The sequence below is a fragment of the Montipora capricornis genome, chromosome 11, assembly GCF_036669925.1.
Source record: "Montipora capricornis isolate CH-2021 chromosome 11, ASM3666992v2, whole genome shotgun sequence".
Lineage (NCBI taxonomy): Eukaryota > Metazoa > Cnidaria > Anthozoa > Scleractinia > Acroporidae > Montipora > Montipora capricornis.
The window spans coordinates 30,488,738-30,513,772 of NC_090893.1; the positions used below are offsets into that span (position 1 = coordinate 30,488,738).

Genomic DNA, 25,035 nt, shown 5'->3' on the forward strand with positions numbered 1-25,035 from the left:
TCGAACACAAAATCCGAAAACGGATTTCGCGACGGATTTTGTTAATTGAAATCCTTACCCGACATGGATTTCCAATTTGTGAATCTGCGACAAAATCCGTTTTCAGATTTAGTGTTCGATTGTCTTTTCAACAGATTTTGATTATCGGTATACGAATCCCGGTATGCTTAAAGATCCACCTTCATTGTCGGTCATTTGGATCAATCCCGGTATGCATTCATCGAACTCTCTTTGATCCTCCTCCACCCTCCCATGGGCCTCTGAATCGTAGGAAAAAAATCACACCTTTTGAATTTCAATAGACTATGAAACTGAAATTAGCATTTATTATATGGATAAAGGGTATGAATAGACGCGTGTCCAAACAAGTGATTTGCCCATTATTACTAAACTGACCAATACGAAAGCTACTAGACAATGGATTTTAGTTTTTGATCCTAACCTGCGTATAAAAAGGAACAGACGCTAGCCTAAAAACTCATAGATCTCTGATCAACCTTCAAAACTCCAGAAATTGTCTTTATTGCATCAACGTCGCCTCCACAAAAATTGCTTATGGATCCCAAAGAAAATTGTTTAACGTGCAAACAACCTGTACGGCCAAGACAGCAGGGTATCCAATGTGATGGATGTTTCCACTGGAACCACAGAACCTGCAACACAGGTATGTTACCACCTATCTGGTATTTACTTATCACGAGCCTATTTTTCATCAAATCACAAGTTTTTTTTTTGTGGGATCCGTTTGTGGCATTTCACGAATCACGTATTTTAAGTTGACAACCCAGAAAACCGATTCAGGATTCACAAATCACAGTCTTCAGAACTGAAGAGAATCAAGGATACCGTTAGGTTATCAATCAATTCACGTGTCGCGTCTACCCCTATAAATGTTTAACATTTGACAAGTGGCTTAGCCTTTTACCGGTATTATACCGACAGGTATATCGCAACAGGCATATCGTGCTGCTGTGCAGATTGGAAACATCGAGTGGCGCTGTGCTTTTTGTTCCACCGCAACGTCTGATGCTGACGAGCCTGTGGCGGAAAGTACAAGATTATCCGTGTCCGTGAATTCCGTGTCTACAATTTATGATCCCCCTCACGTGATGTGGAGCGATCTAGAGCAACTCCAAGAAGAGAGTGCGGTTGGTAAGTAAAATCTATTTTTGGAGTATTTATTGAGTTAAGCCGGTTCTTCACTTAAAATCCAGTGACACGTGCTTGGTATATATTTTAAAAAGATTTTAATAGCTTAGGTTAAAGGGGCTAGGTCACGCTATTTTTGGTAATTTTGTTTAATTTTGTTAATTATGAACTCTAAACGTCATATTCGCAGAGCAAGAGTCTTTCATTTGCAAAATCACGGCCACATAACAACTGAGAATGATTTTCAAGCTTTGTAAATGACATTTTGATATAGACTGATATAAATTTGAAAAAAGGTGGGCCGACTTTTTTCAAATTTACCCAAACTCAATCCATTTCAATCCTCTCCAGTTTTGTCCATCCATGTCCCTTCTTGGCTTCCCTGTGTTTTGTTAGAGTTCTTCTATAGTTTTGAACAGTTATTTTGATATTTTAGTTAATTCTATGACCACTTGATCAGTGCTGAAAATGCCTAAAATAGCGTGACCTAGCCCCTTTAATTGCTGGATTAGCACTAATCATGGAGTATTTATTTTGTGAAAAAGGTAAATTGAGATAAGCCAGTTCTTCACTTAAGACATCAGAAAACAATTTGTATCCAGTGACACGTGCTTGGTATAGATTACAATAGATTAGCACTAATCATGGAGTATTTATTTTGATGAAGAAATGGATGTGGATCAGTGGTTCTCGGAACAGACTCTCCATGAGGATGCCTCTGATCAAATGGATCAATTACTCACAAGACCGAATATCACTTATGATGGTAAGAACATTTTGATTTTTGAACCTTACTCTAAATTAAGGGGTGAGGAAGCAGGGGGGTGGGGGGTTATTAATGGCATACTACAGTATCTGTCCACAAAATACGATATTATCAGTGTTGTTAACAATGATACTGGGGTACAATAATCAGCTGTGGTCCTTGAATAAGCTGATCTACTCTAATTCTTAAAATGTTCTTCTGATTTTAGATGAGCCAATGGAGGACTCAATCAGTGACCCCAGTATCCAGGACCTGACAGGATCAGAGAGTTACACAATAACCTATCAGTTGGTGGATGCAGGTACACAACGGGCAAAGACGAAACTCGTGGACAGTGACGGCTATAGCTACAATGTGAAGCTGAGAAGGGCAAATGCCATATATTGGCAGTGCACTGTACGCCCGAAAGGAAATCAATGCAAAGCCATAGTCATCCAGCGGGGTAATGACTTTCAGCAGGGAACCCAGAGCCACAACCACCAACCAACAATTGGGGCAGCGGCAGCGTCAAAAATCATGGCCTCTGTCAAGGAGAAAGCAGTAGCAGATCCATTCAAACCCGCGTCTGTCATTGTCAATGAGGTAAGTGAATACTTGTTCACTGTAAGCTACCATGCAAATTGTGCAAAGCCTTATGACTATTATTCTAGAATGTCATGTTTATTAATATCAGTCTTTACTATGCAATTTCACTGGAAGCTACCAATTTGTGCAGCCTCATTATTATGATTCTTGAGTATCATGTTAGCAGTCTTTAATCAGGGGTTTTAATAACTTCTGAAATAGCCGGCCATGATAGCCCATTGAAGGCGGCAGTTTGACAAGTTTATGATAGCATTCTTAGTGAAAATCAAGGCAAACTAGCGGCGGTATAACGCCGGTAACCGGCTTCTATTGAAACCCCTGCTTTAATGAGTAATTCCATGGGTGCACATGTCAATATTTTCCTTGTTACCTGCTTAGGTCCCTCTAGATGAGCTCGGTGATGGGCCTTGCCCAGCACTTAGCAAACCTGAACACCTAGCAAGGGCTGCCAATCGACTACGCCAGAACAGCAGACCACGTGATCCGACAGACCTAGAGTTTGAGTTGAATCATGAACACATCCCAGCTGATTTCCTGCGTGCTGATATCAAAAAGCATGGTAGACGCCACCTGGTCTTTGCCACTGATCAGCAACTGGAGCAACTTTGCAAGGCCAAAAGCTGGTACATAGATGGCACTTTCAAGCTGTGCAGACGACCATTCCAGCAACTTCTCACAATAAATGCATTTGTGCGAACTGAAGACCATGCCAAACAAGTACCTCTTGTGTTTTTTCTTATGTCTGGTAGAAAAAAGAAAGACTACCGTAAGGTAAGCTATCACATTTGACTACTATAGTAGTTACCACTGTATGGATGTTTTTAAAAGATCCTTGTTTTTTCAACTTTATTGCAGGTCCTAAAAACCATCCTTGATCTGTTACCTATTGCACCAGATGTGCAACAAGTTACTCTCGATTTTGAGGAGGCCATGTGGGCTGCACTGAGAATGATCCTGCCAGATGTGCAAATCAAGGGTTGTGTTTTCCATTTGACACAGGCTCTTTGGCGAAAGGTCAGTTACAGTATATTCATTCAAATAAAAAATGGTAATTCCGATGAAAAAAAATCATTAGATGTAACCATAACTAAAAAAATAAACCTTGAAGTATATTGATTCAAAATAAAAGACTTAATTACCTTTTTTTTGTTTCAGATTCAAGAGCTTGGATTGCAACAGCAGTATATCAGCGACAAGGGCACATATGCGTATCTGAGGAAAATTATGGCACTGGCATTTCTGCCTGAATCAGAGATCACGCCAATGTTCGAGATGTTGCGACAAGAAGCATCAACTGCACCCCTGCAGCAGTTTGTTGAATATGTAGCTGATATTTGGATCTATGGGAACACGTGGCCTCCATCATCCTGGAGTATCTTCATGATGGCAGTCCGGACGAACAATGATATTGAGGGTTGGCATCATGCTTTAAATCGTCGAGCAGCAGGAAGGTGGCAGATGCCATTTTATCTATTGATTGAATTATTACATAGAGAGGCCAAGATCTCTGCCCTTCAGATTTGGCTGGTATCTGAAAAGAAGCTCAAAAGAATTCAGCGAAAGAACTACAGATCCTTACAAAGTAAAATTTTTGACCTCTGGGAGAATTACCTAGAGAACCGCACTTCAGCCCAACAGCTTTTGAGGGCATGCAGGCATTTAAATGGGCCAGTTCGTAGCAAATAGTCTTTTTCTATCATAAAACTGTTTAAAATGAAGTGTTTTTCTAGTTTCATAGAAGCTTACAAATGTAGGTTATTTCCTAAATTCTTGGCACCTTACAATATTATTTAGCTAGGCTAGGAAGTTAGGTTAAACACAGGTTGTCGTGCATGTACAATGCATGCAAACTTTAATATAAAGCTTAAGAACTTATGTAAAACAAACTAAGGAAACATTTATGTCTACTAAATAAAAACACATACGAGTGAAGACAATGTTGTTTTAATCTGTGGCTTATTATGATGTTCTACATAATGAATAAGTTTCCGAAACCGGTCTTGAAAAACTAACCAAACAGTTCTTATCAGAACTCTATCGCCACTCCAAACGAACTGGGAGCAATAGACTCGGTAAGAATATCACATAACATTATCCTTCAAAATGGCGGATTTTACTCTCGAAACATTTGTCTTATAATTTTTGAGGCCTCTTTCACGTAAAGAAATTACTTACCTTTTTACTTTAAAGATTTCTTAAATGGTATCTTACCCTTTCATACAATTTGGCATGAAATTCCCTAGTTTGGGCGTTAATATACTTTACGAACATAAGCATAACAACACTTGCGAATCGACGAAAACCCTCTGGCCGCGCATTCCGGTAAAGACTGGTAAAGAATGATGTGAAATCGGATATGCGATGGATGGTTCTTTTTTCTGCCTTGTGATTAGTTGTCGTGTAAACTTCTTGTTTTGCTTTATCTTATAACATCAACAGTAACTCCGAATGTGTAGGCGAGTTAACTTCAGGTGTAGGCGAATTAACTTCGAACGTGTAGGCGAGTTAACTTCGGTGTAGGCGAGTTAACCTGTGGGCGAGTTAACTTGTGGGCGACGTGACCGTAATCCGGTGATATTTACTACCAGAAAGTGCAACAGACCAAGTCTTCGCGACCGTAATCAGTAGCCTCGTGAGGCATCTCCAATTTGTTTTGTTTTTGTTTTCTTTAATCGAAAACGTACGTAATACGCGGTGATATTTACTACAGGAAAGCCGAACCGACCAAGTCTTCGCAACCGTAGTCAGTAGCCTCGTTAGCGCAGTAGGCAGCGCGTCAGTCTCATAATCAATATCAGACATCTGACATCTCGTTTTTTTTTTGTTTTCTTTAATCGAAAACGTACGTAATACGCGGTGATATTTACAACAGGAAAGTGCAACCGACCAAGTCTTGGCGACCGCAGTCAGTAGCCTCGTTAGCGCAGTAGGCAGCGCGTCAGTCTCATAATCAATATCAGACATCTGACATCTCGTTTTTTTTTTGTTTTCTTTAATCGAAAACCTACGTAATACGCGGTGATATTTACTACAGGAAAGCCCAACCCACCAAGTCTTGGCGACCGTAGTCAGTAGCCTCGTTAGCGCAGTAGGCAGCGCGTCAGTCTCATAATCAATATCAGACATCTGAAGGTCGTGAGTTCGATCCTCACACGAGGCATCTCGTTTTTTTTTTCTTTTCTTCAATCGGAAACGAACGTAATACGCGGTGATATTTACTACAGGAAAGCCCAACCGACCAAGTCTTGGCAACCGTAGTCAGTAGCCTCCTTAGCGCAGTAGGCAGCGCCTCAGTCTCATAATCAATATCAGACATCTGGCATCTCGTTTTTTTTTTGTTTTCTTTAATCGAAAACCTACGTAATACGCGGTGATATTTACTACAGGAAAGCCCAACCGACCAAGTCTTCGCAACCGTAGTCAGTAGCCTCGTTAGCGCAGTAGGCAGCGCGTCAGTCTCATAATCAAAATCAGACATCTGAAGGTCGTGAGTTCGATCCTCACACGAGGCATCTCCTATTTGTTTTGTTTTCGCTAATCGAAAACGTACGTAATACGCGGTGATATTTACGACCGGAAAGTGCAACCGACCAAGTCTTCGCGACCGTAATCAGAAGCCTCGTGAGGCATCAGTAGCCTCGTGAGGCATCTCCAATTTGTTTTGTTTTTGTTTTCTTTAATCGAAAACGTACGTAATACGCGGTGATATTTACTACAGGAAAGCCGAACCGACCAAGTCTTCGCAACCGTAGTCAGTAGCCTCGTTAGCGCAGTAGGCAGCGCGTCAGTCTCATAATCAATATCAGACATCTGAAGGTCGTGAGTTCGATCCTCACACGAGGCATCTGCTATTTGTTATCTTTTCTTTAATCGAAAACGTACGTAATACGCGGTGATATTTACAACAGGAATGCCCAACCGACCAAGTCTTGGCAACCGTAGTCAGTATCTCGTTTTTGTTTTGTTTTCTTTTCTTTAATCGAAAACGTACGTAATACGCGGTGATATTTACTACAGGAAAGTGCAACCGACCAAGTCTTAGCGACCGCAGTCAGCAGCCTCGTTAGCGCAGTAGGCAGCGCGTCAGTCTCATAATCAATATCAGACATCTGAAGGTCGTGAGTTCGATCCTCACACGAGGCATCTCGTTTTTTTTTTTGTTTTGTTTTCTTTAATCGAAAACGTACGTAATACCCGGTGATATTTACTACAGGAAAGCCCAACCGACCAAGTCTTGGCAACCGTAGTCAGTAGCCTCGTTACCGCAGTAGGCAGCGCTTCAGTCTCAAAATCAATATCAGACATATGAAGGTCGTGAGTTCAATCCTCACACGAGGCATCTCGTTTTTTTTTTTTGTTTTCTTTAATCGAAAACGTACGTAATACGCGGTGATATTTACTACAGGAAAGCCCAACCGACCAAGTCTTGGCAACCGTAGTCAATAGCCTCGTTAGCGCAGTAGGCAGCGCGTCAGTCTCATAATCAATATCAGACATCTGACATATCGTTTTTTTTTTGTTTTCTTTAATCGAAAACGTACGCAATACGCGGTGATATTTACTACAGGAAAGTGCAACCGACCAAGTCTTGGCAACCGTAGTCAGTAGCCTCGTTAGCGCAGTAGGCAGCGCGTCAGTCTCATAATCAATATCAGACATCTGAAGGTCGTGAGTTCGATCCTCACACGAGGCATCTCCTTTTTGTTTTGTTTTCTTTAATCGAAAACGTACGTCATACGCGGTGATATTTACTACAGGAAAGCGCAACAGACCAAATCTTGGCAACCGTAGTCAGTAGCCTCGTTAGCGCAGTAGGCAGCGCGTCAGTCTCATAATCAGTATCAGACATCTGAAGGTCGTGAGTTCGATCCTCACACGAGGCATCTCCTTTTTGTTTTGTTTTCTTCAATCGAAAACGTACGTAATACGCGGTGATATTTACTACAGGAAAGCCCAACCGACCAAGTTTTGGCAACCGTAGTCAGTAGCCTCGTTAGCGCAGTAGGCAGCGCGTCAGTCTCATAATCAATATCAGACATCTGAAGGTCGTGAGTTCGATCCTCCCACGAGGCATCTCCTATTTGTTTTGTTTTCGCTAATCGAAAACGTACGTAATACGCGGTGATATTTACTACAGGAAAGCCGAACCGACCAAGTCTTCGCGGCCGTAGTCAGTAGCCTCGTTAGCGCAGTAGGCAGCGCGTCAGTCTCATAATCAATATCAGACATCTGAAGGTCGTGAGTTCGATCCTCACGCGAGATTTCTCCCTTTTGTTTTTTTTATTTTTTTTAATCTAAAACGTACGTAATACGCGGTGATATTTACTACAGGAAAGTGCAACCAAGATCGAAAAAATACATCGTGCAATACCTTCTTGGCGCTGTTCTCTTTGTAGTCTGCCCAATTCATTCCATTTTGACTATACGCCAACGTGTACTGTGTAACCCACTGACGAGCATCTTCTCGCCCCTGAGTGGCGAACTTTACCAACCGTTTGTACCCTCCAAAGTTGACCTGTAACCACTGCGTTCGAGTGTTATATTTAGCAATCCAGGCTCCCCATCGTGAACCGGATCTGCCCAAATAAAGCCTTCCCCTGTTGGGACCGGAATTGCTGTCATAGCTTGATGAAGCGATAAGTTGTGTAGAGCGAATGCGGCCATTTTGCATTCCGAGAGGCTTGTTACACAGCACACCTTGAGAAAAGAACAAATATTGCTTATGAATCAATTACGCTGACAGAGTTCTTGGTGCTGTTTAGTGCACGACAGAAACACCGAAGAAAGCTGTGAGGACGCCAGACTTGCGCTTCGTAGCCAATGTTTTCAAGTCCAGCTCCAGCTCAAGTCCAGTAGCTGGAGCTGTCTTGTTGACACGAGCGATTTTTGTCGTCACGAATGGATGAAATAGCATCGAGTTTCTAGTAAGTTCGAAACCCTTGCAATAACGCAGCGACAAATCGTGAAAAAGTTTTTAAAAAATTCGGGCCTAGCTCATCGGTGTTTTTCTTAATTGAAAGTCCACCGCGACAAAAATTCCGTCGAGCTGCTGCGGCAAAAATCGCACGTTTAAGCGTAGTTAAGTAAACCTTCATTCAACCGTTCGACTACGATTGTAATAAGAGAACCGGCCCTTCTCCCTCCAGTTCGGATTCTTAACTCTTCTGTGTTTAAACGAACGAAACGGTATATGAAATGAATCATATATTGAACAGCGGATACGAAATCAACTGAAGCTATCGTCCTCGTAGTTATGAACGCAATTTTAGCAATTGCGTAAAGAAGCCTGAAAAATTCAGGACTTCAACGGGGTTTGAACCCGTGACCTCGCGATGCCGGTGCGACGCCCTAACCAACTGAGCTTTGAAGCCACCTCTTTTAAAACAAAAATAAAATTATATTAAAAAATTGCAAACTCTACCGAACTAAATAAAATACCCGGTCTACTACAAAACTAAAACAGCTCTTAAAATCATTATAAAAAATAAATTTAAAAATGTCTGCATTCCTTGCATTAACACTAAAGTCATCTAAAAAGTCAGTATTCTTGTGAAAAGGGGTTCTAGACCATCGAACACACGTGTGGCTGATGAAGCCACTGATGTTGGGAGCTGGTCATTTGTGGGTTTTAAATTCCCGTGAAGAATGAATCAACCAAACCCACGAAAGACCACCTCCGAGCATCAGTGGTTTCATACCTCAGTTGGTTAAAGCGTCCCTTAATTTAGTCTCTACGTAATTGCTAAAATTGCGTTCATAACTGCGAGGATCATAGCTTCACTTGATCTGCTGTGTTTGTTGGTACTTTTGGTTGACTAGATGGCGTAAACTCTCTGTTTCTTCCTAGTTCTTTTCCACTGCACTTGTGCATGCTGTAAAGATGGCTTGATGATTTTGAGTTTTAATTTCATAGGACCTTTTAGTATCATTTACTTAAGTTCTTGCCAGAATTTTCGGAGATTTTGACTTAATGCTAAACTTAACTGGCTCCCTAAACAAACGAAATAAAGTCTAAATTTGGCTCACCGTTTTGATAAATAGAGCCTCCAAATAGTTAATCACACTCACCGACAATACAGCCATACAGCTCGACTCTCATGGAAATCCAACTGTACCACGTGACAGGGTGGAATCTAAAGTAGCGGCCTATGATCACGAGACTTAGCCTGTGTCGGACCACAATGTGCTGATCAAAGTTGCCATTAAATATCTGCAAAAGGAACCCGATACAATTTCAAGAGAATCTCTTAACATGTGCAAAAACAGAGTATAACAGGCTTTTGTTCTTATCATTACTGATTGTATAATTTTATTTAACATCTCTAATATCTCCGAGATTGATCTAAAATGAACAATTCTTTCAACAGGTAATGGTGGACGAGAAAAGTACGATGCCGAGCAATATCTGCGCAATTGTCAACAACACAGTACAGAAGGTACTGCCTGCGCCCGCGCGTGAAGGGCATTGAGAACATGCCTGAGGTTGATAATTTACAAAATGAAATTAGCGGCATGCAAGACTATTTCTCTATCAGACTTTAACTAAAAGTGTGTAATGTGAAATGCTAGTTTTCTACCCCATATGAACCATGTGAGCGTTAGCCTACTCATGGAAATGGGCCCACACAAGGAGAGAGAAAAACAATTACCAGGGTGGGAATTGAACCCACAACCTTCGGGTTAGATCACCGCTGCTCTACCGACTGAGCTACAAGGTCAGACGGGAGTAGGACGTGGGAACTGAAGATGTTAAAGTCACGGCAATGAACATATAAAACTACAAGGAATGACTACGTTTTTGCAAACATTGGCCGTGTAGCACTTATATTTGAACAGACTTAACTGATTAGAGTGTAATGTGAAGTGCTAGTTTTCTACCCCATATGAAACATGTGAGCTTTAGCTCTATTAATGGAAAAGGCCCACACAAGGACAGAGAAAAACTCTGACCAGGGTGGGAATTGAAGATAAGATCTTCGAGTTAGATCACCGCTGCTCTACCGACTGAGCCACAAGGTTGGATGGGAACTGGGTGGGAACTTAAGATGTGAATTTCTCGATCAGTCTCCGCAACTCAATCATTAATTAAGACATCCGAGGGGAAAAAGACTTAACACTTTTCCGTTCTCAAGATACCGCAGTGAGAATTGACACCCGAGGAAGGCCCGAAATGTTTCGGGACTTTCGAAACTGTTCCGTGTCCCGGAAAACAGGTGACAACAATCAAAATGCCCCAATTACCCAAACTCTGACATTAAACACAAGGTTGCTAATAGGAAGTTAGGGTGAGAACTTAACGGGACACTTTATGATCTTATGGAAAATTCCCTAAGATGCATCAAAAAAGCGCGTTTAATTTCGCTGTATTTGGACTAACCTTGGTTCGACCATTCTCTTTGTAAGGTACAAAGTTATAACCATTTCTGCTGTAAGTCAAATAATACGATTTCACCCACTGCACGGAGTTCTGCCGTCCTTGAGTTGCGCACTGCGACACTTTAGTAAGTGCGCCAAAATCAATTTGCAACCACTGGCGTTTGTCGCTTGTCTTTGCGCACCAGGCTCCTCCCATTCGTCCTTGTCTGCGCCCGTTCAGTCTGCCGCTTCCTGGTCTGCAGTAGAAGTTCTGGTACGACGAGGCACGCATCATGGGACTGGCAACGCGCATGTCCTCAAGACCAAGAGGCATATCACATTTATCTAAAACACAGTAATGAATGACGAGTAAAGTCTTCTGATGTTTCGCTGTTGACCTCACGATCATATAAATAAAAGAGTTATGGATATCGTTCTTTCACAGTGGCTACATCACGTTTATGGAATGCGCTTCTACAGGATATCAGGAACTGTCATTGTTTACAAACTTTTAAGTCAAAACTAAAAACGCATTTATTTACCATTTTTTTTTGTTTTTAATCAAATTTTCAAATGCATTATTATTATTATTATTATTATTATTATTATTATTATTATTATTATTATTATTATTATTATTATTATTCGATTCTCTCCAGTTGTCGGGTGTTCTACTGTGTAGTGTTTATTGTGTCTCAGCAACTCTCCGTAGCTTAGAGACACAAGACTTTCCGCAACAGGTGAGCAGTTCCAAGAATGGCTGATATTATTATTATTAGTAGTAGTAGTAGTAGTAGTAGTAGTAGTAGTAGTAGTAGTAGTAGTAGTAGTAGTACTAGTAGTAGTAGTAGTAGTAGTACTAGTAGTAGTAGTAGTAGTAGTAGTTGTTGTTGTATTATAAATAAATGGCAGCAATGCTCTGGGGATCTATGTGGGTATCAACAATTGCTCGACTTGGGCTCGTGAAATAAATGTGTGATATAGCTAAGTTTTCTAACAAACTCGTTTTTCACGTTACTAGGCTCCCAACGCGACAATAGCGTTGCCACAAAATACCATGTACACACTCTTCACAGACTCACAATCCCTTACTTCTTATATTTTCTAATATGTGGAGATGGTTATGAAACTCGACATGTTTCTTTGTTTTATGTTTTTGTTCCCTGTTTTGGCCAGAACCATGCACAAGCCACACCCTTTTATAAACGACAGCCAATCAAAAGTTTCGATTAATTTATTCAAAACTCAGTTGTGAACCGAGGATGATCACGGTCAAGTTAACATGAAGTGCGTCAGTACTTTTCTCGCTTTTGAAGTTTTCGGAGTTTCATAACCAGTCCATCTATACGTTCTTTTTGATGGAGAGCGTTCGCTTTACACCTAACTGGCAAAATTTTGAGCTTTAAGTTTTATCCAAAGGCTGTTTTATTTTGAGTGTAAGTTTTGGATTTCACGGTCCGCCCTTACTCGCGTTCAAAACTGACCGATTGGACCTCAGAGGGTTAGATCTTGAGAAAATGACGTCATTTACTCACTAGCTTTTTAAAGTTAGTACTGGCGTACCAATAAATAAGAAAATTCCAGTTAAAATAAACAGATGTCTTTTTCAAATCAGAACTTAAAACTTGGGTCAGTTAGTATTTAGTTAACATAGTTTTCAAATTCAAAGAAAAAAAAAAGAATTGTTTTTTTTTTGGTCGTAGTACCACTTTAATTTCGTGACTAAGGAAAAAGTGAGAACTTACTCCAAGGGCTTCCATAAAGCTCAAATCGCATGCTAATCTGAGACTTCCAACCACGTGGTATAATTCGCACAAATCGGGCGTAGATCGGCGGGTTGAAGGGACGCGTTTGTACAGAAGTGCGATCTTGGTTTCCGGTGAATGTCTGCAAGAATATGAAATAAGATATACGCTTTCTTTAAGATTCCTTCCCGCAAGGAAAATTCTGACCTTATTTCAAGTATTAAGAGTAATCTCCATTATTTAAAAAGCAATGTTCTGATGTTCTTATGCGAGCCTGGTGGTTTCTGGAGGTCTACTCGCCACTATTATTTAATATTTTACAGATACTCATTTTATAAAATGTAACAAGTATCCTCAAATTTTGTGAAATTTTTCTTCCTTTAATTTGTGGGTGGCGAATTTAAGAACTAAACTAAATAAATAGATGACGAAAACTAGGATAGAGTAAAACGCTACCCACCCCTCCCCCAATTTTGTCCCGAATGACCTGCAGTGCGTTTTCCACCTTTGAGAATTATCACTTCGTAATGTAGAAGTTCTGACAATGTTCTGGCGATAGAGTATTATTTGTCCCAAAACCTCCCAATGGAATTTAGCAACAACAAAAACTAAGTTTGATAATCTTCTTTCCCCTCTTCTACATAACCTGCAACATGGCCAAACCTCGAGTTCCCCTGAAAAACGCCGCGAATTTTGCGTCTGTTCTCTCAGTTTTACAATCTTGATTCATGATTAGTTGGTAGAAGTTTAACAAACAAGAATAATCACGAAAAAGTTTGATAAACATCAGTTTTTACTTCAAGCTGTCGTTTTCGAAAGGTTCTCGTCGCACATCGGTGAGTCACTGTCGTTATATGGAAGGTGAATGGAGTAATCAATACCGTGGTTTCGTTTTCGGCATTGGAAAACGTGTGTGTTGTTATTAAGAAGATTGAAAATGTATACGTTTTATAACTAAAAAAAATATTTTTCAAAAATGTTTCCCACGCAATGAGCGCTCCTTTGCAATTGCGCATGTCGTAAACTGAAATTCAAATTCGACTTAGTTATAATTGACTGTCACGACAGTTAGCGGACCGTTAAGAAAAGAAGCCGACAAAGCGGATCGAAATCAGCCAATCATAATTTTGAAAGCGGATCATCAACACATTTCGCTACAATGATTGACAGCTGCGAAAAATGGAATTTGAACTTCTGAGTCCGCTAGCTTGTGAAAAACGCAGTAATTCGGTAGGTCTATTATACCTTGACATACGCATTCCACCAGTTATTGATTTTGGAGAAATAGACCCCGTCCATGCTATAATGGACATAGAACGCAGTCACCCATTCATCCTTATCGTGTCGTCCTTGTATTGCAATACCCGTCAGTATCATTGATCTTTTGAAATCAACTTGAATCCACTGATTGTAGTTATTGTAGCGCGCGCGCCACCCTCCCGCATAAGCTCCAGCACGAGCGCGATGCAGTCGAGCGAGCCATGGTGCGTGGTACTTGTTAAATTCAGACGAGGCGCTGATTTGAGCATTCTTTATGGCGCCTGACTGAATCCCAACAGGAGAATCCCAGAAGTTCTCTGAAAAAAGCCATGTTAAATAACAGTTGTTAGAAGGTCATAGGCCTGGGCTACAAATTTCTCCAAGTGTACACCCTTCCTTGCCTCTCTCCGGTCTCTATTTGAGTGTGCCTTCTTTAATCTTTAATACAATAAAAAAAGATAGCACAGAAAGAAACTGAGACGATAACGCATGCGCAGTCTTGCCGCTTGCAGAAAGCGAGGAAAGGAATAAAGCTTGAAGAACACGAGTCGAAGATAATATATTCTCGTGGTGTTTTTAAAGTTCTTAATTTGGGATAGTCCAATTTAAGAGCTTTGTAGAAAATCTGCCGCTTAAGATAGCCACTAGAACAATTGCAAAAGTAGACTAAAGTTTACTTGAAAATCCACCATTCTTTCAATCACCCTCTTTTTGTACGCTTATTATTAAGAATTAGTTCCTTTTTTTCTGGCCAAACCTGAAGACACAAGTAATCATAGCTGCATACCTTTTAATCGTCCACCGTATAACTCTATCCTCATGCTGATATAAGAATTCCACGATTTTGGATGAATCCTGATGTATCTTGCTCGGATGGCCGGGTTTATTCTGCGGGCAACTGTATTGTAAATGTCGTAATTGCCGCTAAAGAGCTAGGGTTGAAAAAAAACTATCATTTTCAATTTGGTATCAGCGTGAATTTTGTAACATAACTTGGTAAGATAAAGAGGTTATAGAGTGTCGATACTGAGTCATTTCGAAAATGAATGGTTTTGAGATGATACGCTTTGCGATTGGTCATAAAATCTCGCGCTTCTTTTTTAGTATGGCAAGCAATTCTCAGACTAATGGAGTATTATGATTGGCGATTGGTTGATTTTAGTACGAACGATTACCATGGAAACGGTCCGTAGAGCCTCGTTTCCAAACAGAGGCAGTTTGATTTTTTTATGAGGAAGACAATACTTTAAGAACAGCGAACTTTCGTTGCCCGGATCACCCTCTTCTTAACCAAATGAGTCATAAACCCCCCCACCCCACCCTCCCCTCCCTCCACCTTCACTGTCAATCGAGCCCCTCCATCGGGACCGAGTTTTCTGCAACGGAATTCGACATTGCATAGGCTCCTTAATCCTGGGTTTACCGGTGACTTTCAAGAATATTCTCCTCAGTTAACACTAACGCAGTTTTGAGAGCGGGCGCGCGACGTCTATCGCTTTCACACAAAAGTTCCTTAATTGGAACGGGGAAAGCGAAAGGACAGAAGATTTCTGAGCGAAGGAGACGATACGAATTGGGGTAAGAAGGAAGTTTGTTTTCCTTTCTTCTCCCTACCAAGTGTGCCCCACGCATTTTCGTTTTCCCTCTCCTCAGCTTCCGCGCACTTCCGCTCGAAGAAGGAGCGCCTTCTGAGAAAGATCTGAGAAGATGCCTTTGCGGAGGAGAAAGCCGACGTTAAAAAAAACTCAAGGCTGCTTCCGCTTACCTTCACGCGTCCAAATGAGACGAAAGTCTTGAACTGCGCACCGTTCTGACTGTAAGACAGCTGATAGGTTATCGCCCAATAATGCGCTCCTCTCCGCCCCTGTGTGGCGATACCTTTGACGATACTCGTCTGCTCCAAGTCGATCTGATACCATTGATTTTTGTCGCGATTCTTTGCCATCCAGCCACCCGTCCTACTGTGCGCAGCAAATTGGTTCAGTCGTCCTCGATCAGGTCCCTGGTTGTAGTTGTACACCGACGAAGCCCGAAGTTGACCCGAAAGGATTCGTTGGTCTTCCATACCGAGAGGCATCATGAAACGATCTGTGAAGATGTTATGTTATTGTAAATGATAACCGTCTTACTTAAATAAAGAGACAGCTGCCAAACCCGTCCCGTCAGTGTACTTAGTAACCCTGAAATCATCCGTTGCCATGTTTTCTCTAGTATTAGCCCACTTTCGATATATTGAAATTCAGTCCTAAACAAAAGGCATCATCTCGAGGCTCTGGGGAATAAATATAAGGATTTGTATGAGTTTATTCCCCAGAGCCTCGAGATGATGCCTTTTGTTGAGGACTGAATTTTAATATATCGAAAGTGGGCTAATACTTGAGAAAACATGGCCACGGATGATTTCAGGGTTAATACACTTTATGTGTTCTAAAATTCCATGAATTTCTAAGACTTTAATTTCAAGGGCAATATAAGACAAAATTCAAGACTTAGAAAATCCTGAAATGTATACGGTCCAGAATATAAAATGGAGTGCTCACGAAGACAGCAAGCAAAGAGACAGGTTGTAAGGCGGTTTTCTGAAAATTGAGATAACGATTTTATTTGGTTTTAGCATAAATTGTTAGTTTTGCAGGATTTTTCACGACTTATTTTCCAAGATTTCCAGGTCTGGATTTTATAATTTTGGAAACCCATTACTTTCCAGGATTGCCATGACCCTATAATGCACCCCTTTTCCCTTTTTTCATAGGAAACCTACAATAGCATAGCTTGCAACTGGCTATCGAATGTCTCGATCAACTAAGCCTTTCATTCGGTCAGTCGGTGAACGTTCCTCAAAAAAAGTGCATGTGGCATGACATTCACGATGACACACACTTCCGTATCAACTCGGCGAGCTCCTCTCGTGTGTGAGTCATCCTCTTTTGGGTGGTCAAGAAGTTATGATAGTAATTTCTCTCCGCTTTAGAAAACAGTTGTTTCTCTCTTTTCTTTTTTTTTTTTTTTCGCGGCACATTTGAGTAATTAAATACATTTGCCAGATCATGAATCGTCTATTTTATGAATCGTGGAAATGAAAGTGGCCACGAGTCATAATGAACTCGAAACCTTTCTCCGATGCTTCACGAAAATAACATGCTCATTCTTGGTTTGTAGCAGCTCTATGTTTTAACCTGACTGTAGAAGCTTCGATGTCTTCTCTCGTCTTAAGCGCCAGCTGGGTGATATATTTGTAGTGAGGATCATTTTTTTCCGAAGAAGGGACTCTGGTGTTCCTTTAGAGAACACCGAAATATTACTGAGACAAATATAAAAGGGGGGACATTTACCCGTGCGGCAGCCGTAGAACTCAACTCTCAGGGAGATGTGAGAAGACCATCCCCAGGGATGAATACGAACGTAGCGTCCTCGAATGCACGGAACGAACGGATACGACACCACCGTGTTGCGGTCGCGATTGCCAGTGAAATACTAAAAAGGAAAGAAAGTGAGAAAAATGTCAGTCTTCTAGAGACCTTCATCTGAAGTGATAACTGTGTTTACTATTGAAGCAATAGAGGACTTTTTCCATGTTTACATATCCAAATCTAAACACAAGGGGGAGTTGTGCAAACCCGAGACGCAGTCGAGGGTTTACATAACTGTCGAGAATTCTCCCAACTCGCCCGAGTGTTTAGATGAGGCTATGTAAACACGGAACACAGCTATTGACCAATGCGAGTGCGCATACTATCCTAATTATTTTATAATGCATGATCTATCTGCATACATTTTTATATCAACAACGTCATAATCATCATTATCCTAGTCATGATCACCATCACCATAATTACACGATTCTAGCTCCCTGGATGCAGGGACTAAGGTTTGGGGTCTCAGTGTTATCAAATGTCCTAGGTTTGTCGCACAAACCGGGCACGGAATGACTTTGTTAATACAATGGAATATTATAGGAGTGCAAGATGATTATGCAGCCTGTAAATAATATGTAGTCTGGACTTTTCTTATAGTTTCACGCTTGTTAAAGATCACGAATAAAGAGAGTTTCTTTTATGGTACAATGTCGGTCGGACATCCCAGTGGCTAGAATTTCAAAGTGGTCCCATTTTAGGTTGTGACCAGTTGAGATTACACGATCACCAAGCGCTGACGCGCTTTTGTTACTTAGCAACGCCTTGAAGTGTTCAGATTTCCGGTCATGTAGCCTACGCTTTGTTTTACCAATGAAAATTTCATTGCAATCCCAGCAAATAGCTTTATAGATAACTTTGGAAATCAGAGATCGAGCTAATCTTTCCTTATATGGGAAAAAAGACTTGATGTTACAGGGTACTATTAAAAAACACTCTAAGGTCGATGCAAACGTAAAATTTACAAATGCAACATTTAAGCTGTCTAGCGATGACATTACTTTGTAAACCAGGTAGGGTAGAACTATGTAAATTATCCTTTTAGGTACCGTTGTTGGGTGTTTAGCATTTTGCTGTTGTCGTCTTAAAAAATCATTAATACTGTAGTGATACCACACATCGTCATCATCACATCTACTGATCTTCAAAAACTCTGTATTCCACGGTTTTAGTCCACAGGAAATAGACTATACTTTTTCCGAAATAAGATGTTGTTCTTGAGGCAAAACGCCATCCAAAGCCTTAGGATATTCTCTTGGTTTTTTGAAAAAAGTCCTTAGGAAGGCTTCCTCACACAATTTTGTCTCCAAAAGCAGCCCACATACAACATAAAAGACCCATCAACTCTGTGTATTGATTATTGATTCAAAACGTTTCCAAATAAAAACGCGAATTACCTTTCTACTATTTCGTTCCATATACTCTACGAAGTGCACTCTGTCCATACTGTGTGACAAATAGAACTGTGTCACCCATTGGTTCGCATCCTGTCTTCCTTGCATTGCGATCCTGACGATCTTTGAAGCACCTCCAAAATCAACCTGGAGATACTGGTACCGATTGTTATATTTCGCGGACCAGGCCCCCATGTATCGTCCGCGGCGACGGCCATGAAGCCGTGCGAGGAATGGGCCATGGTTGATGTCGTGAAAAGATGAGGCTGTGATCATGTGATTTTTGATACGACCATTCTGTAATCCCATCGGCCGGTTACAAAGTGTACCTATGGAAAGAAACAGCAGAGAGAGACAATTCCTTGAATTATTTAGTCTTTTTTATCGTTTCCTTCTATTCAATTCAATGCCTTTCAACCATCTCCGAGGTCACTGAGTCAATTTAATTGAATTCAAATGCGAAATTGTATTTCGTTTCGGCGACATGTCACCATTATTAAGTGTGAAAATTTAGACTGATTAAAGATGAGATTGGTAACGTTGTATCTAACGAATGAAAGTGTGAAAATACATTGGAATACCAACTCGCACGCCCGTTGGCGCATGTTCTGTTGACAACAGTAAAAAAGGAGTCCTGGATACTAGAACAAATCTGGATACGTGTGAACGGGTCCTAAAAATAGGTTGATGTTGTTCTCGTTGAAATTGTCGTCGTAGATTTTGAGGCCCCTTTTGAGCATACAACAAAACGAACTCACCAAGTCTGCAGCCATACAATTCAAATCTCATAGCGATGTAACTGTACCATGTCTTTGGGTGAATACGAACGTACTTCGTTTTCAGTGAAGGCCTGAACTCGTGGAAAACCACAAGGTGTCTCTCCATGTTGCCTTGGAATACCTAAAATGAAGAAAGCAATTCAGCACCAAGTCCAAATGAAACGCAAAATTTGATACAAGACCCGTGTAAATATTTTCCTGTGCTGAGGAAGAGGAGATGTGTTTGGCTTGCACGCCACCTCCTCTCCCCCCCCCCCCACCCCTCCCCCTCCCCTCGTGTATTACGCGGTAAAAGCTGATTCTAACTTTTGAGTTTGATGGTGAAATCCCAGGGTGTCGTCATTCAAATGAAAGCTACTAAGCTGTCCTTTTCTGTGATGTTGTTTATTTTGCTGTACAAGAAGGTTCTAACTTTTGACACTGTGGATTCTAACGCGGGACCATTCAGATGAAAGCCATTGAGCAGCAATTTCCTGTGGTGTTGTTTATTATACTATATAATGCTATTGTGACGTTTGAGTTTGCAAGTACAATCCAAAGGGTGATCATTTAAACAGAAATTCCTAACCAAACGTTTCCTGTGGTACTGTTTGTTAGCTGGTGGCCCAAACTTGAAAGTGTGGGAGTCAAAACGTAATTGCACAACACAGCAGCACTTTTTTTTGTTACCGCTGTGATATATTTATCTGCGTGGGTTGTAAGTAATCAAACTAATTACCTTAGTCTTGGGATTTAAAGTGGCTTTAGCGAAAAACCAAAGTTATTACTTTGCAAATTACAAGAGCGAAGTACGACGGAAAGCAATACAAATAAAGGCATATGGCAAAATTATTTCCGATCCTGAAACAAAGCACAACTGATCAAAAGAAATCATCTTTACCTTAAGTTTGTTTCCTTGTTTAACAGGGAAGAACTGTACGCCATTGTCGCCATACGAGACTGTGTAAGACTTTACCCATTGGTTGGCATCATACCGACCCTGGGTTGCGATTCTCTTTACTCTCGTAGCAACGCCCAAATAGATCTGTAACCACTGATTGGTGTTCCGGTACTTGGCAACCCAGCCTCCCCGCAAATTTCCATGGTTCCGCGCCTGTAGTCTTGCGCTCCATGGCCCGTAATACTGATTGTACATGGAACTTGCGTGAAGCATATCCCTTGTAACTCGGCCATCTCCCATTCCCAAAGGAAGGTCGCAAGGATCTTTTTAGCAGAAAACAAAAAAGGAGCATAGTGGTAAGCATACTATTGTAAAAGGGGTGAAGGAGGTCCCAGGGTACGATGTTGGAGTCCGAAAATGTCGGAGATTTTTTATTTGAAAACGTCAAAATCTTCGAAGACTCAATGGGTGAAAACTGTGGATCTGGTTAAGAAAGAAGGACGGCTCGTTTCATTACCTTGACGGCTCTGAAGTTCAAATTCCAATTAAAAACTTCGTTTTTTACTGTCGGCAATCACAGTGGCATTGTGATTGGCCGATTTCGGTCTCTTAGTAGATTTCAGTTTCGGACTTTCTGCCAGCAATCACTGCAAACATGATTGCTGGGATGAAAAATCGAAACCATGTTGTTGAAAGTTGAACTTTAGAGTGTTCTGTTCGTATTTATGAACCGGTTTGCTAAAATATAGACTGAGTAGCTGCCGGATTGTTGGTGCGAGGCAAATTAACAAGCGGCGAAGCTGCGCGGAGAATGTGGGTACGGAGGGGTAGTACGCCCCTCCACATTCGCCGCTCGTTAATTTATGTGCCTCTCACCACAACACATCCTCTACCCCTGAAATAACGATTATCGACAATTCTTAATTTTCTCTCACTGACTATTATCGTCAATAGACCAATTTCGATAGATTAAAATTCAGTCCAAAACAAAAGGCATCATCTCGAGGCTCTGGGGAATAAACACTTACAAATCCCGTTAAGAAATGCAGCTTTCACTTCTTTTTCTTTTCATCTGCTACCACAAGTCCTGGGACAGAGTAACCTAAATTGACGATAACAGTCCATCCAGAGAAAATTAGGAATTGTCGATAAACGTCATTTCAGAGGCAGAGGACATGTTGCGCGCGAACAATACCGCCAGCTATGAAGGCTATTGTCGCTAATCATAATACGACTTCCAGAAATAACACCACAAATTTTGCGAGAGAAAAACGTCCCTCACCTGCTCGGCAACCATACAGTTCCACTCTCATACAAATATGACTTGACCATGATTTTGGGTGAATACGAACAAAACGCGCCAGTAGTGGTGGGTTGATAGCGTGCGTGACGATAGAGTTTCGGTCACGGTTTCCTATGAAGTACTGCAAAGACACATCAATCACTATTAAAATTATTATTCCTTCTTTAGTAATGTTAATAGCGATACATATTAGCGCATAATCCAATTTATTGGCGGGTGTAATTTTTATTTGCTTAGCGATAACTTTTGTTTTTCACGCTTTTGGGCGTGACAGAAACTATCGTAATAACTGCGTGACACCCGCTAACCTTAACATCGCCAAGGCAGAAAATATTCAACCCGTGTAGAATAGTAGACACTTTAAACACAAAAAGTTCGATTAAACCAAATGCAAGGTGATCTGTTTTTAATGATGCATAATAAAATGGATAGATTGTAAAACTACACTCCAAGGAAAGCCTTCCAAGGCCTTCTGTGATGAAGATACTGCTGTCACACAACTACCAAAAAGATTATTCACTGATTATTGCTCACTCTCTGGTGAGAAGACGAGCTTGACGAAGCCAAGAGCATTGCTAGGTATTTCCCACAAACACTTCGCACAGTTCGTGTCGGAAAGAAGTTTGTAATGCACGATCTGGCAACAGCAATTGTCAAGTCGCTCTGATCAACAAACAATTTTTTCGACAAGTACGAGGCAATCGGATCAAAAACCACGCATTTTATACAATACCGTAAAATCACTGCAAAATACCAAAAGGCTCATTTTCATTTAAAAACATAAACAAAAGCCTTAGCAGGCCTTGAAAGAAAGGGTTAATTAAAGTTAGCCTCTGATCAGTTCACACTGTCACAAAATACGGTTGATTTGTTTAAATATATGAACTCACCGTTCGTGTAAAATTACATATTTCTGGGCTGGTCGGTGATAAGGTGAACACGATTTATGCGACAGTTTTTTCGATGTTTTGCAGCGTTAGCAAGCAAAGATTTAGTCGACAGAGCATAAGAACTACAGATTTGAACGTTCCCGCTAAAGCAATATCACGTGACAAAAAACGTCACGAAACAGTCATTTGCGTTATGCCTGCAACATGGGGGAAAAATATGATAAGAAAGTTAACGCAATAAATGATCTTCCTAAAAATGTATTCCAATATCAAAAAGAAAACAAAGCAGTCTAGTCCTAAGCTTTACAACAAATAAGAAATAATTCTCTCCAACTCTCCAACTGCGTTAAATCTAATCCAGGAATCAGCCGAATCATCTATTTCACACATGAATATCTTATATTTTTATCCGAGTTGCCTATATCGTGTCCATCACGTCTGCTAGAGCCGTTTTTTGTTATCTTTATGTTTGACAGTTTTGTTCATAAATGACACTGTGCACCCAACTTTTCAAAATTTTGACTCGGTCATGCGCAGCAAACTAAGCTGCTGGTTGCACAGGCATCTATTAAGACAGTGCGTCACACCATATGATGTCACACAACAATCTGCAAAATTCTGTCACGAAGACCAAACGAAATTCGCACACATTTGATGTATTCGGTGCACATCAACTTGCAAAAAAGTGTTCTTCACAAAATCTCAGCCTTTGGCATCATCTTGGCATAAACCAAATATTCTTAAAATAAAAAAGGATTCATAAAATAGTTGCATATTAGTTTAAACGATTTTGAGTAAACGTTGAAGTAACCGGGCGACCTTAATTAAGATGGCGATGTTCTCCCTTATCTTTTAAGGTAATATATTACTTTGAGGTAATGACATGAAACGTTTTCAGGTTGTTAAAAAGTATCCAAATGTACGAACTGATACTGCTTTGTTACATTCCTCATTCAAAATTACTCTGATCAGATGACGAATACCCGTAGGATTGTCGTCTATGTTTGCTTGTGAGGGGAAAACAACAGTCCAAGAAGGTGGACAGTGCCAAATCGAAAGACGGTAGGACATACTATGTTGCAGGCAATCTTTTCAAAGAGCATTAAAAGCAAGGTGAACACACCGTAACACCAAAATTTTTGTTAAGCGGTGTTTAAAATTCAAGAAAGACAGTAAAAATGCAACGCTTTCCAAGGATCAATTTGAGCTCTTGTTAGTCCTTTTTAGCAATCATCAACAAACATGTCAGTGCGACATGGTATCAATCGATATACTCGGTTTTGTTTACTGACCATATAAGGTAAATTGCCAGGCCCGGGTTGCTCGAAACATGGTTAGCGCTAACCAGCGTTAAATACCATGGCAACCTAAAGGTTTTAATACTTTTAACAAATGGTTAGGGCTAACCATGCTTCGAACAACCGGCCCCAGAATTTCGAGATTTAAAATCGCCATTTTTAACGCAGACCTCTCCAACTTTTGAATCGAGTATTTCAAACAATAAACGTTTTTACAACTGAAATTATAATTTCGCGTCCAACTCACTGTTACCATAGTTAATCTAGGCACTGGTTATGAAACCCTGGGAATTTCAAAAGCAGGAAAAATACAGTCGCAATTAGATGTTGAACCGACCGTGACCCTGCACAATCTTTTGTTTTTGGTTCGCAAGTTAATTTCGAATAAATTAGTCGAAGCTTTTGATTGGTTATCCTGCCGAAAAAAGCGTGTTTTTGTCGGGTTTTGTGCAGGGTCAAGGCCGAAAAAGCGAACAAAAACATGAAACAAAGAAACTTGTCGAGTTTCATAACCAGCCTACACTATTAACTATGCTGTTACGAGACAGAGATACGTGGAATGCAGTCTCATGTCTGCATGGCTCAAAAGAATGAAAATTCTCCTGTTCAAATTTGTCTCTCTCTTCTAAGAAGTTGCTCGGTATCTTCAGCTTACAGACAAGGAATTCACTTATGTCCAGATATATGCAAGTGATAGTCCCTTTTCGAATTATAGTATTAACGGTGAATACAAACACCAATGACACATTGATACAGGGTTAGTTTCGAACTCAGTAAAATAATCACAAAAACCGGCGGGAAGGTGAATGAAATTTAAAAAATTAAATAAACAATAGACAGAGTTGTAAACAGGTCATCTTCTCGCTGGAATTTGTGAATATGTTTACTTCGGATGGAGGCTAACCCTATAAAAATGCGCACTCAGTTCTTTTATTCAGCGGTCATACACCTTATTCCAAAATGGCCGCCATTTTAGTATTCTTTTGTTTCATTGTAAACTGGCTATTTTGGCCTCGCTTTCAAACATAAAATTCAACCTTGAACGAGGCCAACAGGGCCACTTTGCAATCAAACAAAAGAATACTAAAATGGCGGCCATTTTGGAATAGGGTGTATGGCGAAGTCGAAACTGGACTATTAGATGCACGGCCAATTTTGACATCCAGCACGAAGTTAGCGTTATTTAAGCTTAGGGTAAATGCAACTGTTTATCCTCAC

The 25,035-nt window shown here is 40.7% G+C and overlaps 3 protein-coding genes and 7 non-coding genes across 10 annotated transcripts in view; 8 read left to right on the forward strand and 2 right to left on the reverse strand.

Annotated features, from left to right (window-relative positions):
- Positions 1 to 555: 555 nt before the first annotated feature.
- Positions 556 to 4,186, forward strand: LOC138023351 (uncharacterized). The gene is made up of 7 exons (XM_068870364.1): positions 556 to 664; positions 943 to 1,152; positions 1,817 to 1,915; positions 2,124 to 2,497; positions 2,879 to 3,271; positions 3,356 to 3,514; positions 3,656 to 4,186. Exons 1-7 carry the CDS (start codon positions 556 to 558, stop codon positions 4,184 to 4,186), a joined length of 1,875 nt encoding a protein of 624 aa, XP_068726465.1.
- Positions 4,187 to 4,290: 104 nt separating this feature from the next.
- LOC138023352 (uncharacterized) lies at positions 4,291 to 20,626 on the reverse strand. Its single transcript, XM_068870365.1, has 12 exons — positions 20,327 to 20,626; positions 19,426 to 19,567; positions 18,671 to 18,996; positions 17,193 to 17,334; positions 15,626 to 15,948; positions 14,648 to 14,792; positions 13,846 to 14,177; positions 12,601 to 12,742; positions 10,878 to 11,200; positions 9,569 to 9,710; positions 7,872 to 8,197; positions 4,291 to 4,299 (listed from the first exon to the last, which is right to left on the reverse strand). Exons 1-12 carry the CDS (start codon positions 20,624 to 20,626, stop codon positions 4,291 to 4,293), a joined length of 2,652 nt encoding a protein of 883 aa, XP_068726466.1.
- Trnam-cau (transfer RNA methionine (anticodon CAU)) lies at positions 5,575 to 5,660 on the forward strand. Its single transcript is given in 2 exon segments — positions 5,575 to 5,611; positions 5,625 to 5,660. It is a non-coding gene; the product is annotated as a tRNA-Met (tRNA).
- Trnam-cau (transfer RNA methionine (anticodon CAU)) lies at positions 5,927 to 6,012 on the forward strand. The gene is given in 2 exon segments: positions 5,927 to 5,963; positions 5,977 to 6,012. It is a non-coding gene; the product is annotated as a tRNA-Met (tRNA).
- Positions 6,259 to 6,344, forward strand: Trnam-cau (transfer RNA methionine (anticodon CAU)). Its single transcript is given in 2 exon segments — positions 6,259 to 6,295; positions 6,309 to 6,344. It is a non-coding gene; the product is annotated as a tRNA-Met (tRNA).
- Positions 6,558 to 6,643, forward strand: Trnam-cau (transfer RNA methionine (anticodon CAU)). Its single transcript is given in 2 exon segments — positions 6,558 to 6,594; positions 6,608 to 6,643. It is a non-coding gene; the product is annotated as a tRNA-Met (tRNA).
- Trnam-cau (transfer RNA methionine (anticodon CAU)) lies at positions 7,108 to 7,193 on the forward strand. Its single transcript is given in 2 exon segments — positions 7,108 to 7,144; positions 7,158 to 7,193. It is a non-coding gene; the product is annotated as a tRNA-Met (tRNA).
- Trnam-cau (transfer RNA methionine (anticodon CAU)) lies at positions 7,298 to 7,383 on the forward strand. The gene is given in 2 exon segments: positions 7,298 to 7,334; positions 7,348 to 7,383. It is a non-coding gene; the product is annotated as a tRNA-Met (tRNA).
- Trnam-cau (transfer RNA methionine (anticodon CAU)) lies at positions 7,488 to 7,573 on the forward strand. The gene is given in 2 exon segments: positions 7,488 to 7,524; positions 7,538 to 7,573. It is a non-coding gene; the product is annotated as a tRNA-Met (tRNA).
- A 752-nt stretch (positions 20,627 to 21,378) lies between the features above and the next one.
- Positions 21,379 to 25,035, reverse strand: part of LOC138023354 (lactadherin-like) — a 12,968-nt gene continuing 9,311 nt past the window's right edge. Inside the window, exons 4-5 of the mRNA XM_068870366.1 lie at positions 21,609 to 21,750; positions 21,379 to 21,428 (exon numbers count right to left, since the gene is read on the reverse strand). Of these exons, the coding sequence (XP_068726467.1) occupies positions 21,379 to 21,428; positions 21,609 to 21,750 (192 nt within the window). The remainder of the gene's footprint in view (positions 21,429 to 21,608; positions 21,751 to 25,035) is intronic.

Bases quoted from the DNA above. Each gene is read 5' to 3' on its own strand.
- LOC138023351 (XM_068870364.1), top strand. From the start codon at position 556: ATGGATCCCAAAGAAAATTGTTTAACGTGCAAACAACCTGTACGGCCA. The intron at 1,153-1,816 runs GTAAGTAAAATC...ATTTTGATGAAG, and splicing joins CCAAGAAGAGAGTGCGGTTG to AAATGGATGTGGATCAGTGG. The intron at 3,515-3,655 runs GTCAGTTACAGT...TTTTTGTTTCAG, and splicing joins CACAGGCTCTTTGGCGAAAG to ATTCAAGAGCTTGGATTGCA.
- LOC138023352 (XM_068870365.1), bottom strand. From the start codon at position 20,626: ATGGGAGATGGCCGAGTTACAAGGGATATGCTTCACGCAAGTTCCATG. The intron at 12,743-13,845 runs GTATAATAGACC...ATATTCTTGCAG, and splicing joins GGTGGAATGCGTATGTCAAG to ACATTCACCGGAAACCAAGA. The intron at 11,201-12,600 runs GTAAGTTCTCAC...ACTGTGTTTTAG, and splicing joins GCTTTATGGAAGCCCTTGGA to ATAAATGTGATATGCCTCTT.